Source organism: Poecilia reticulata, linkage group LG5 (assembly GCF_000633615.1).
Source record: "Poecilia reticulata strain Guanapo linkage group LG5, Guppy_female_1.0+MT, whole genome shotgun sequence".
Lineage (NCBI taxonomy): Eukaryota > Metazoa > Chordata > Actinopteri > Cyprinodontiformes > Poeciliidae > Poecilia > Poecilia reticulata.
The window spans coordinates 10109559-10123116 of record NC_024335.1 but is presented as its reverse complement, the minus strand read 5'-3'; the positions used below and the strand labels follow the sequence as shown (position 1 = coordinate 10123116).

The window sequence follows — 13558 nt, the reverse complement described above, 5'->3', positions numbered from 1 at the left end:
TTTTGGACTGTGGGAGGAAACCGGAGTACCTGGAGAAAACCCACCATGCACAGGGAGAACATGCAAACTCCATGCAGAAAGACCGGGGCCGGGAATGGAACCCAGAACAAGGCAACAGCTTTACCAACTGCGCCACTGTGCAGCCCGATATATTATTTTATTTCTTTTTTTTATAATGACTCTTATCCTCCATGGTATGCTTTGACCTTTTGTTGGCATTTTTTGAGGTTTAAACACGAACGCCTCAGCCGCAGCAGCGCTGCTGGTTTTGGTTTAATAAATAATGAGTCCTTCTGTTTCCCATCCACCAAACTGTAAACAAATACTTAAGAGTCTTTTGTGCAACTTTGACTCCCTGGTAAGTTAGCATCAACTTCTGCTAACAGAAATATATAAATCGAAGTTATTAAGCAAACAAGTTTATATTACATATTAAATGCCCAGCCATGTGGTGATGCAGTACTCATGGTGTGGTTACGTTGTAGTGAAAATAAAAGCAAATATCATCTAAAATCAAAGCTTTTTGGTAATTTGTCAAGTTAAATCAACTTTATTCCCATTTTCTGCTTCTGACGAAGCAGCATAACGTATCGATGTCCATGAAGCAAAACACATCATAGACGCCGAGAAGAAACCTGCAGAAGCTCCACACAGTGGGAATCAGGTTTGCTGCTATCATTTCTTTTTGTCACACTTTCTATCACACTGGAGATTCTTTCCACACCATTAGTTACTTTCTGCTGAGCTGTTCATCCATTTCCTCTACTGCACTAATACAGTACAGCCATATTATGCCCCATCTGCCATAAACACAACTACCTAGGCTTAATGTGGACACATCAGCAGATTAGAGGAGCCAAATGATGTGGGTATTGCTGCACTACATGCTTTTATAGGAATGGGGGCAGGGGGATCAAGAGACGTTTCACCCTTAAGAAACTATGAAGGGCACAGAGGGACAGATTTACAAAAATATATTACTTTGATTTATATTTCTCATAAGACGCAGAAATGGTAAGACATCACTGATCTTCACTAAAAATCTGTTTGAGCATTTGTACAAAATACATTCATGTTAGTGTGAAAACAAATGTGCTGCAGAAATAATTATGGAAATAGCCATAATTATGAAAACTATAAACATTTAAAGTATTTTTAAAGTATTTAACATGTACAGAAGAGTAAATCAATGCCAACAGGACAGATATACACAAATATATCTCGACAGTTTGATGAAATGTGGTTTTAATGTTTTATTTACACTCAGTATTTTTCACTTGATGTTAAAACGCCTCATGCTTACTTCTACCGGACTCTGAGGGACACTCATGTTACCAACCTGCTTCTAATCAAACTAAACACTGCAGCAGTGAAACATTACACCACATTTTGCTTTGGTATTACACATATCTGCCGCTTAGATCAAAAAATGTCTTTTACAAAGATGAAAAACTAATAAAAAGAGTCAACCAAGAGGGTTCTATCAAGGCTGTATTTTCAAAAGTTTCATTTTACTTGAACTTTGCTGAGATGATTTTCTGCTATGACTTAGTGGTATTAAAAAAAAACTCTGCTAAATGACTAGTTAAGAAAAATGAAATCATCTATTCAACACATTTTAAAGATGTCATTAATGACATGCCACAAATGTGCAAATAAATATCAGCCTCCTCCAATACTCTGCTGTACAGAATTTAAAGTCTAATTGAGAATCAATGCACTTATCAGTCCGGCATCAATAGCAATAAGCAGCCCTTGTCCAACAAGCCCTATGAGGCATTTTATTACAAGTGCTGAGCAATGACAGAAGAAAATGACTAAATTCCTGATGCTGTAAACCAAACCAAATGGAGCCAAAGCAAAACAATTTTTAAAAAACACATTATAATCCTTTTCAGCTCTTCTGAAGGAGTTGGATAACTTTTAATTAACTGTTGCAAATACACAAGTCATAAGAGACGGTTGCATATCTAGTGGTGTGTCTTTTTGTCACTTACTTTTTGTTAAATGTTTGTCAAAAATGTTTAGACCTAGCATTTCATGTCATTAAAATATGTGCAATATATATATATGCAAGAAAAAGTAAGGATTGTTCCACAAAACTCACATTAAAAAGACATTTCAAAAATAACATCCCCAAAGTAAAAACTGCAGCATTACCAACCAAGTGTTACCAACATGCTCATAAAGCCACTCTGCTGACTGCAAAAACATAAGATCTTATCAAGTATTTCTGAATAGTTTCTCATACAAATATCTTATTACACTTGAAATAAGAAAAAGTAACTTACAAGTAACTTTTCAGCAAGACAAGAGCTTGTTTTACGTCAATAATGCCTTAATATTGATGAAAGAATATTAATTACACTGGCAGATTATGTCACTTATAACAAGACATTTTTCACGTTATGTCTTGAAACGTGAACATTTTATTTTTTTTTTATTAAATTAAGCAATTATTGACTCTAAACAAGCTCCTATGTCTTGCTGAAAAGTTAATTTCAACTTAGTTTTGTCTTAATTCAAGTGTACTAAGATATTTGCACTAGAAAATAGTCAGAACTACTTGGTAATATTTTGTGTTTTTGCAGTATTAAGACTCACCACTTTGAAGTGTTCAGCGCTGCACTCCGTCCCTCTGTAGGAGCAGGACAGCAGCATTTCCTTAATATCGTGGCCCGTTCGCTCGTAGAATTCACGCATGTTGAAGGGTCTGGGCCTGTAGTCGGCAAAGTCCGTCTTCTCCTTCAAGATCTTCAGAACACTTTCCTCAACCAGATGTGGGTCCCGAATTTCATACCTGGGCAGAGAGGCACTCAACTTAATACATAAAACGTTCAAAGGAACTTTTTAATCTAAAACTGTCCTTCCGCTATTCATTTAGAAGCACAAGGGAAACAATAGTGATAATAAAACAAGCTTAAAATAAAAAGTAAGGCAGAAAAGCTGCAGAAACTGTGTAATTTTAGCCCCTCCTTTTCAAATGTCTTCTGCAAAATTGAGCCATTAAAGCGTCTCTTTGTGTTAGTTGTTTTATTCGAAAGATATTTCTGAACACCCAGATGAGGAGTTGCTTCTTTAAAGTGCAAAATAAAATAGTGGATCAGTCAAATTTGCATACAGACAGAAACTTATGCAGAGAAATATGCATGATTAAGTTCAGGTAAACATACAGAGGAACGGTCATCGACGAAACTGCAGAAATCTTGCAAAAATAAAACTTGCAACTTCCTTCACAGTGGTTTGTAAGCAAGGTTGTTTAAAAAAAATACAATTATAAAATATCTTATTAGTTCTAATTAAGAAAGGCTGTACAGATTTTGCAAAAATAAATCTAATAGAATAGAATATTGTTCATATATAGAGACGTAAAAAGTCCTCCGTAGGAGAGTAGAGACAAAAAAAAGATTTAGTGATTAATAATCAACTAAAAAGATAATTTTTGAGAAATATGCCATTCACTCTGTCCCGTTAACTCTTTATAACTTTGCAATTTTGCTGATGTTGTTCCCAACTTCTTCTTCCACAGAAACAGTCCGTCTGCCTCAGGACACCAACCAGGCGTGAAGTTTCTCCTCCGTTGGGGACATTTTGTAACCACTTTGACAGCACAGCGACTTAAAATCATTTCTATATTCTACTCAGTCCACTGTAACACAGTGTGGATCTTAGAGTCAATTAAATTATATTTACTGACATGAGATCATTATTTGGGTCAAATTTCATACTCATTTAGTTTAAAATATGATATAATTGTATGTAAAAATTCATGGGATTTAAGCATTTTTATTAATCATAATGGATAATTTGTGAAAATCCTTTATTTGTTTGGGATTGTTGGGTAAGAAATGTGGCGACGAATCGGCAAAGGATTGAAGTGAGAAGGAGTCAAAATAAACATCTGCTAAAGATACAGTAAACTTTACATGACCATCACAACAGAGGATAGATATTATCTGGTTAAAGATGTTGAATCAGAGACATAAGATTTTTAAACATTCTGATTATCTTAACTCAGTTGGAAACCATGCTTTTCTTTACAAGCAGCATTATTTTATATTGGTGTTCCAGCTTCCTAAGCTCTATTTCTTCTTGAATAATTTTAGGTATGCTTAGTGAAAAAGTTTACAAATAACTTTGCGTCACATTCCACAGAAAAATCCATGAATATCTGCAATTATTGAACCTCAAATAGTCTGGGGTCCACTGTACACTTAGCTCCAGCCCTGCACTGCAGAAATTCACCCCCCTCTCCCACCAACCCCTCATTCAGCTCCTTCAGACTAGCCAGCAGCAATTAGCAGCCATGTCTCCTGGTCGAACTACATCTGCTCTGCTCCTTATACAAGCTGCTTCTCAGTGCAACACCAGTAAAAACATCGTTAAAGCGTAAATAGAGGCGCGATGTTATGACGACTTCCTGAAGGCGGAGTTTCAGAAAGAGCAGGAGTTTTTAAAAAGACAGTGTCCCAATGTCAAGATGTTGAATTACAAAGTCAAATTTCTTTTAAGACATATTTTATATATTTAGCAACTGAAGATAACATAGTTGATTATGCTATAAAATGCCACTATGTGCCTGGAAAACTCTAACACTGCCCCTTTAAATAAAACTTTATGTAACCAAAACACAGAGTTAATTTCTTTTGCTCAGTTTATTGTCCATAAAACACACGACTGAGAATGACTAATGACGAAGATGTTGATCTAAACACTTTGGGAACCATTTATAATATTCCTCAGTTAGGAAACTAGCATCATTCACAGAAACAAACGCACCTCAATTAAGCAGAATGGGCCTCTGATGACCCCTCAGGAGCAACGAGCCATCAGTAGCACAAGCACCCAAATTATGAAGAGCTCATTTTAAGCACCGTGGAAAAGAACAAGTGAAACACACAGACGGAAAATGATTTGAAAATAGTTATTTTAGAAAATAACTGATAACTTAATTTATTCATTGAATGAAAAATGTAACGTGAAACGGTAGCAGTCATCCCATTAAACAGTTCATGTATCATGCTACTGTGATCATTTTGGATTGCTCAATTTACACTTACACGCATCAATGACTCTTTTTCTAAAGCCAAAGAATTCAAAGTTAGAAGTTAAAATAAGAGAAAGTTTAAACCTTTTGGCTCCAACAATAAATCTGTCCAAAGCTCTGTTGACGCTGACACTTAGCTTATTTCTTTTGGACCTGGGCAGTATTTCAAATCATTATTAGTGGAAAAACTAAATGGGATTTTTTTTTTAAATTTCACAAGGTCAGTCTGCCTGGGCCTTGAAAAGAGATGAAAGAAAATTAGAGAGCACTGTCTTAATATGAAACCGCAGATCAATTTCGTTTCATTTCCCGACTCACTTGCAAGCACCTTCATATGTTCCACCGCGGACGCGGCGGGCTGGCATGCACGCTTCAGACTCAGAATATGAATGCCACGCGGTGTGTGGTGTAATTTGAAAGGCGGGTAATTTTCTTTTTCTATGTTTGCAACTGAACTCAGATTTAGGTCAGTCATGCTTCATGCTGGATGAAGTTAATATGAGTGAGAACACTGCGGCTGGCGTTACAGTCGAAGTGAATGCCACACAGTAAGTCATGTTGAGAAACACCCACAGTTTGATATATTGTCACTCCAACAGATTAAAATGTGTTTTTTGTGCGGACCAGGCACGGAAAACCAGACGTGGACGTTGGACAAATCCATTCGTTTTTGTCCTTTTCTGTTTGCTTCAACAACCAGATAAATTATAGGCTGACAAATTTCAAGAAGAAACATAAAATCATGTCAATTAAACTCGGCTTTGATTTTTGAAACAGGAGGGAGATGAAATCTGTTCCCAGATATCAACATGTTTCTGTGTGAAATGGAACAAAAGCAAAGACCTCGTTAAGATGCTCGCCGGAGCTGCTGAGATCTCGTCATTATCCGCAATGAACCCAGTCCTGTACCAACATGGGGGGAAAGAAACCATTACTCTAAACGCATTAGAAAAAGCCGGATTACACTCAACCCACTCAGGGACAAATACTTAAATTATTGGAAACATATCCAGAGTCTGGGGCTGCACAGTGGTGCAGTTGATAGAGCTGTTGCCTTGCAGCAAGAAAGTTCTGGGTTCGATTCCCGGCCTGGGGTCTTTCTGCATGGAGTTTGCATGTTCTCCCTGTGCATGGTGGGTTTTCTCTGGGTACTCCGGTTTCCTCCCACAGTCCAAAAACATGACTGTCAGGTTAATTGGCCTCTCCAAATTGCCCCTAGGTGTGAGTGTGTGTGTTCATGGTTGTGTGTCCTGCGTGTCTCTGTGTTGCCCTGCAACAGACTGGCGACCTGCCCAGGTGACCCCGCCTCTCGTCCGAAACGTTAGCTGGAGATGGGCACCAGCAACCCTCCCGACCCCACTGAGGGACAAGGGTGTAAAGAAAATGGATGGTCATTGTTACCTATAGAAGAAAACAGGAGCATGACAACACCATGCCTACTGCAAAGTACATGGTGACAGCACTTTGATGGGGCGTTGGGAAAATTATGTTGAAGATTATATATGAAAATATTGTAGCAACATCTCTAGACATCAGAAGGAAGTTAAAACTTGGTTGCAAATCTTCCAAATGAACAAAGAGACAAAGAATAAAGCAGATTTAAGAATGAAGTCAATGTTTTAGAGAGGCCATCACAAAACCAGCATCTTAACTAGTTAGAAAACTGGTGACTACCAGGCTTTTTTCAGGAGGAGTGGGCCAAACTTCCAGTCCACCAGTCTGAAGGAAGGACATCCGACCCAATTAAAAGAGTTTAAAAGATTTTTATCAATTATAATCATGTGAATGTCTGAATAACAATAAAAAATGTAGCAAGTAAGTACAAATAGGTGTGGCAATCCTGACTAAAACTTAGTCAAATCCGATGTCACTTCTTTCACTGATAATGAGGGATTCACACAATGTGGTCTTACCTTAGGTTAGGGAAACTTAGATGATGTACACAGGCTCTTTAAATATCTATCTGTTTTACCAATATCTAACTTATCTTAAAATAATAAATAAATAAAACATTGTGTTCTACGATTTCTGGCAATAAAATCGGCTCCATTTAATGAATAAAGCAGATAGGCTTGACAGTAAATGTTAAATGGCTTTTTTTACTTTTATTCATTTTAGTTCTAAAACCTCTCAGGTCGCAAAGGTTGATTGATTTGAATTTCGCTGTTTTCTACCAACAGATGTTTTGAAGTGAGTCTGAATTGACCCATTATTTGTAGAGTTTGAGTCATACAGAAATATGAGAGCAAGTTTCCTCTGCTGATTTCTCATCTTAAAAAAAAGCCAGGATCAAACAAAAATTATTATTTGAGGACGTTTGTTCTGACATGAGCAGTTTTGTCCCAGTATAATTTCAGTAAAAGCGTAATTGAGCTCATTTATTTGCCTTTTAATGTCTAAGCAACCAGAATTCACTAGTCATCCGATTCTATTTTGTTACATTTTTAAAAGGTTGCATCTTCATTTAAAAAGCATGTTTGTAGAACTGGGTGACGCTTGTTTACATGTCATCACTTGTCCTGTTTCTACCCTAATCTTAACAAGTTTTACCGTCTTAAATGTCATAATCAAGAAACATGAACAAAAACAGATCTCAGAATAAATCAGAAAACTACATCAAAGCAGGATAATGTCTTTCATTTAGAAACATTAGAATTAAAAAGTATAATCAGTGCTTGAATTGACCTAATCAGTGGTACTCCAAAAGACCCATCAAATCACACAAACTCAGTGAAAAGGACATAAAATCACAGCCCAGAACTCGGGCTTACATTATGACTACATCACTACGCTGTCACAATTTAATAAGAAGCTACAGCTTGTTGTGGTATATTACGAACTTAATTGAATTGTATCCCGAGCTCCTGTCTTATAAGCAACACAAAGCTGCCAGGAGAGCACTTAAGAAGCTCTGCTCACATCCCCGAGTCAGGAGGCTTTAGCTGAAGCGCATACAATCACAATAATACGGCTAGATTTTTAATATTGCCCTGCCACCGCTCCCTAAAGCAATCACTGCAAACTCTCTGTGTATGGGTGGGGGAGACAAAATTGGATTATGGGCCACAAGCACTTTAATTTTCTTGTGGGAACTAAAAGGAATGAAGGCGCATCTGCAAAACTTTGCCACCTTATGGGTGAGTCCAAACAGCTACTGCTTTTCTGAGCATCACAAAAACTAAATTCAGTTCTTAAAGTAAGACGAAGGAAACGAGCATTACTGTTTATTTAACACCTGAATCTGAAAGATGGACGATCTGAAATGGTTCTCCTATTGGTGCTAATTGTGCATTAACAAGGCCTACATGACTGCGTGTTAGTGATTCTGTACCTGGCTCTGACACAGCTACTATCCTGCTCTGGACAAGGTCATACACATGCAAACTAGGGCCACCGTGAAGAGCAGCAAGCCAAAACAAGCCTCTGTCATATTAATGAGCAATTACACAAACCGCCGATCCAAAACACAGCAGAAACATGCAACTCATTTCATGCAGTCTCTTTTGATGTCATTACTGTTTGCTTTTGATGTCTGCCCTCCCTTTACCCTCCCACTTGTCCACAAATACCCTAAAAAAAACTATAAATGCAAATGCAGCAACATTTAAAAAGCAAGAATCATCTTTTTCTGAATTTATTTGCAAGCAGTGCTTTCAAATTCAGACACTAGCCCACATTCATGCTGAAATAGATAATAAAGAAAGCCACCTAGCAGTTATATATTGTGGCTTTGCACTCTTAGCTCATGTGAATCGGGGGAAACGTTTGCAAGCTCAGGAAACATGTGGGAGCCGTGCTCCGCGGTAAGCAGAAGACCCGCCTCTGTGACTTCCATGAGCTGATGGAGCACATCGCACCGGCAACACCGACTCCAAAATGACCTTTTTCTTAATTATCTTATAATTGCCTTTGCGACATAATCAAAATAAAACTGAGCAATTTACTTGCAATGTTCTGCACTGTCAGGTGTGACTTCAACCTGCAAATATGCGATGGAAAACAGATTGATTTTTTTCCTCCCCACACCTTTTCTTGCTACAGACAGCGCGAAGGTGGAGTCGGTTTCATCTGTAGTGGCTCAGATTTAAACTTGATGTTGTCTTAAACAGTGTGGAACCTGCCAGATGAGGACGGCAATGAACACAGACCCACCTCTACGTAATACCTGACCTGTTGTTTTCCATTCAACCTCCAACCTGAGAAGTTCAGATTTTCAGAAGGAAAATATTTCAGAAGCATCTTAATCTTCTTACAACTTTAAATTAAGATCATTACACATTTACAGTCCATTTGTAGTGGGAAAAAGTTGCTTTATCTTTGTATTTTTCTTTCCCAATAAAAACAAAAACTGGAATGAGAAAATTTTGAGCTACAGCGTCTTGAAAAAAATGCATTAATAATGTTCTGTCAGGATTTTTGCTACTTTTTGATATTTCTGTGATCAAATCTGACTAACAATATTAAAATTAGAATCATTATTCTTTAGGCAGTTTGCTGGACCTACATTCGCTGTAAGGAGATTAAATGTCCCCGTCTGCCATTGAACACACCAGTAACAAAAGCCAAGAAAACTACAGTTCTCAAAAAATAACAGAGTGATGAAGTGGTCAAAGACGTAAAGTAAAACATTACAGAAATGATTCAAACTGAACCCAAGGATTTATGGCGCTGGTGTGTAATGGAGAAAATATTGACCGAGTATGACTCATGTATTACCTGACCCAGCTGACTATTGGGCTGAAGAGAGTCTGTATTGTTGTTCAGGATTTTAATAAAGTCAGACTATTTATTTTTTAAAAATACTCATACGGACTTCAAGCCAGAGAACCAGAGAAAGAATCTGCAAGTGCTCTACAGAAATATTCATACCCCTTTAAATCAAGTTTTATTGGGATTTATGAGATACACAAATAGTGATGAATTAGATAAAATACAAAACTACCAACTGTTTGTAGAAGCCAGAAGAAGAATTGTTCCTGAAAGAAAGTCACGAACAGTTGACTTTTTATCGGAGAAGACACAAATTACAATGCAAAGCTATCAAAAACAAAAAGCCGTTCATCACATTAAACACAACACCTCAGAAAAATGATGGTGGCAGAATCATGTTGTGGGGATTTTTTTTTTTTCTCTGCAGAGAAGAGAGAAGCTGGAGCTAATTACAGGAGAGTCCTTTGTGAAATACAACTTCACAAAGTATGAAGTTGTGTTTTCATACTTTTTACTTGCATACTTGGACATAATTTTCTGAATACATAAATGTGTAATCTTTGGGAATCTAGAAATGACACCAAGGGATGAAGGGAAGTTGCTGAGGCCAAAAAAATGTCTGTCCTTGATGATTTCTTCTGATTTTTTCATGCCGTCACCCAGTGAAGCAGTAGACGTTAGGTCAGGGGTCACCAGCTCCAGTCCTCAAGGGCTACCTACCATCCTGCAACTTTTAGATTCACCTCTGCTCCAAAATGTCTGAATTTCCTCACCAGCATGTGTTCCTCTCTGCAATAGGCTGGAAATGAGCAGCTTATTTGATCCAGGTGTGTTTGAGCAGAGACACATCTAAAAGTTGCAGGACGGTGGCCCTCGAGGACTGGAGCTGGTGACCCCTGCGTTAGGCCTTTAACTCAGAACCTTACAAAGCAGTGACATCACCTTCTGGGCTTTAAAGGCATAGTAAACTCACTGCACGCCAAATTTGGAATTGGTAGAAAGTGGTACAAATATGTTTCCTTCTAATTCTTCTGGCATTTATCAAATTTAAATAACTGTGGTGACCCTAACTGAAACACTGAATGCTGATTCAACGCCAGACAATGAAAAAAGATGTGTTTTTGAACACCGGATATGTAAATATCTGCTTTCAGATCCGTTTTGCAGATGATTAAATGGAGAAATTGTTGATCTCCAGACGTGCAAAGAGACATTGAATACAACACCTGCAGCTGTACTCACAGGGAAACGTGATTTTAGAAAGGATTGATTCAGGTCAGCTGAACAGAAATGAACAACAATCTTTATAAAACTTGGAGAAGAAACTAAAATTAACTTCTTTCTGTTCACAATTACATCTTTGTGTAGTTATACCATAGAACCCAAATAAATCTGAAATGATTGTTTCAGTTTTGATGTTACAAAATAGGGGCATAAAAGATTTTGCACAGCTTTGTATATTTAGTTGAGCATAAAACCTTGATTTTCTACCAGTTTGTAGTTTAAGCTCTGTGTGCTGTTATCATTCACAGTGAATGATGATTGCTCTCTGGAGTCAATATTTGCAATTTCTTTGTACAACAATCTTTAAATACATTTTACAAGTAAAAGACTGGAGGGAAACCAAGTGTATCGTCAAATGCTACAAAGTTTACTCTCTCCAAGAAAGAAAAATAGCTATATATTGATATATATGAGAGGCACTCTGTACCAAAGCAAAAGTCAAACTTATATCAAGATCACAAAAAATGATGCACTGGTAGGAAAAAAGAGGCATATGTCTCTTTAAAGTTTAGAAAATCAATGATTTAACTGCAGCATTAACGATGCTGTGAGTAGGGAGACGAATACGTCATGGAGAACGATTCTTTCCTTTTTAAGATTCAGCAATGAGAGACTCAGATGAAATCACAAATCAATCCAGTAACCCTAAATCTCAGAAACAACATTTGGCAAACATAAGAGGTCTGAATGTCTGCAGTACAGCCAAAACAGGAGCGTCTGGTGGGTAAGCTTGGTAGCAAAACAAAACCAAACACTGTAGCTACGTTTCAGGAGTTTTATAAAGCTGTTGTAACACAAGCCATTAAAGACACTCCATTAAACTTAAGGGAACTGCCTCCTCATACAGCCATACTTTAAATTCCTGGCTCCCCTTGATGGAGAAATAAATACTAATTTAATCAAATATCCCTCCTATGTGTGGTTGCAACATTTTTTTGTACTATTGTTGGACATACTATGCAAATACACCATTAGTCAAGTCAGAGATATTTATTCACTCTTTGCCTTTTTAGCATCAAGTTGCAGCAAAGTTTCAGTCTGAAACATTCTTAAACGCTGAAATATTTTAATGTAATTTGTAAATTTGAACAAAGCTTGGGGTACCTCTTGTTTTTTATTATATTACAAACTGCACACATGTTGAAGCAACCTGGTCAAAATGACTGAACACAGTCACATTATGGCTCAGTAGACTTAAAATATCAGCTTTCCTCTTCCAGCATTACCACTTTATGACTCAATGTGTTTTGAACATGGGTGCTGGTATATCTACGACTCTTTTCTACTTTTTACGGAAAACCGAATACACCCGTCTACAAAGTGTGTTTTTTTAAAGAAAAATCTCTCATGCCTTACTTCTCTGAGAAGCAAAAAATGAAAATAGAAGTCCCCTCAAAGCCAACAGAACAGAGGGCAAGAAACAATGGGAGATGTGAGAGTGTTAATCAGAGGGACAACTCTGTAGCTTAACAAACAGCACTAATTACGCCGGGATAAAGACGTGTTCATCACACAGCTTATGAGACACAAGTTAATTGCCTCAGCTTGTAGTCCCCTCCCTCCATCTAAAGTCAGCTCATCAAAGTCACTCGGAGCAAATGCAACTACATTTACTTTCCCTCAGCCTCCTGTTTTTTTCTCCTTTTTACCTTTTTTGTTTTGATTTTTCCTTGGTCTTTCACCTGTTTTCACATAATAGGTGTAACAGCCTGATATTTTATTAGAACTGCTAGTAAAACACAAAAACATATTATATAGCAAACATGTATTGATTTTTAAATCACACACTTGAGTCTGAAGCATTTGTGCTGCAGACTCAAGAAAGGGGGAAATATTACTTTCCAGAACGGCTGGAGTATGCATGCATGTACAGAGGTCATAGAAAAACAATACTCAGAGTGAAAATAGGGAATTAGATATATGTCAGCCAAACATGTACAGCATGCAGAGGTACTCTGTGCCTTAGGCTGCTGAGCTTAGTGGATCAATACGCTAAAAATAAATGGAGTGATGTGTTCAAGGTGGGATTAAGATGTGTCAGGTTTCCATATATATTTATTTTCGCTTTAATGAAATATTAATTTTTGTGCGCTTTCTGACGAGTGAATTTTGTCTGCTCCAGAACAAAGTAAAACGTCTCCATCACTATTCTTCTAGGGACTGTGATCAGAATAAGAGGGGGTGGCCCTGAAAACAAAAAGTAAATATATTCAAACTCAACACTTTCAACATGAGACGGCGAGCTTGTCAAGGCTGCGACGATTCTATATGATCAAAGCACGACAGAGAGCAACAAGTGAGGAGGGAAGAGATGGCAGCTGTGAAAAACACGCGTCTCTCCACACTGTCAGCAGGAGACGTTAAAGTCAACTGGAGTCATTAATCTAATGCATGGATATTTGTGCACCATGAATAATAAAATAATAAAGAAATGATTTGAATCAGCAGAATGTTCTTACATGAAACTCTGTCAGTTGGCCGGTTCGTAGCTCTGTCACGCTGTTTTCTTTTTTAAAA

General features: G+C 37.5%; 1 protein-coding gene across 1 annotated transcript in view; it reads right to left on the bottom strand.

Moving 5' to 3' along the window:
* asic1b (acid-sensing (proton-gated) ion channel 1b) overlaps positions 1-13558 on the bottom strand; it is a 203836-nt gene that overhangs the window by 185481 nt on the left and 4797 nt on the right. Inside the window, exon 2 of the mRNA XM_008408900.2 lies at positions 2605-2800. Coding sequence (XP_008407122.1) covers positions 2605-2800 — 196 coding nt within the window. The remainder of the gene's footprint in view (positions 1-2604; positions 2801-13558) is intronic.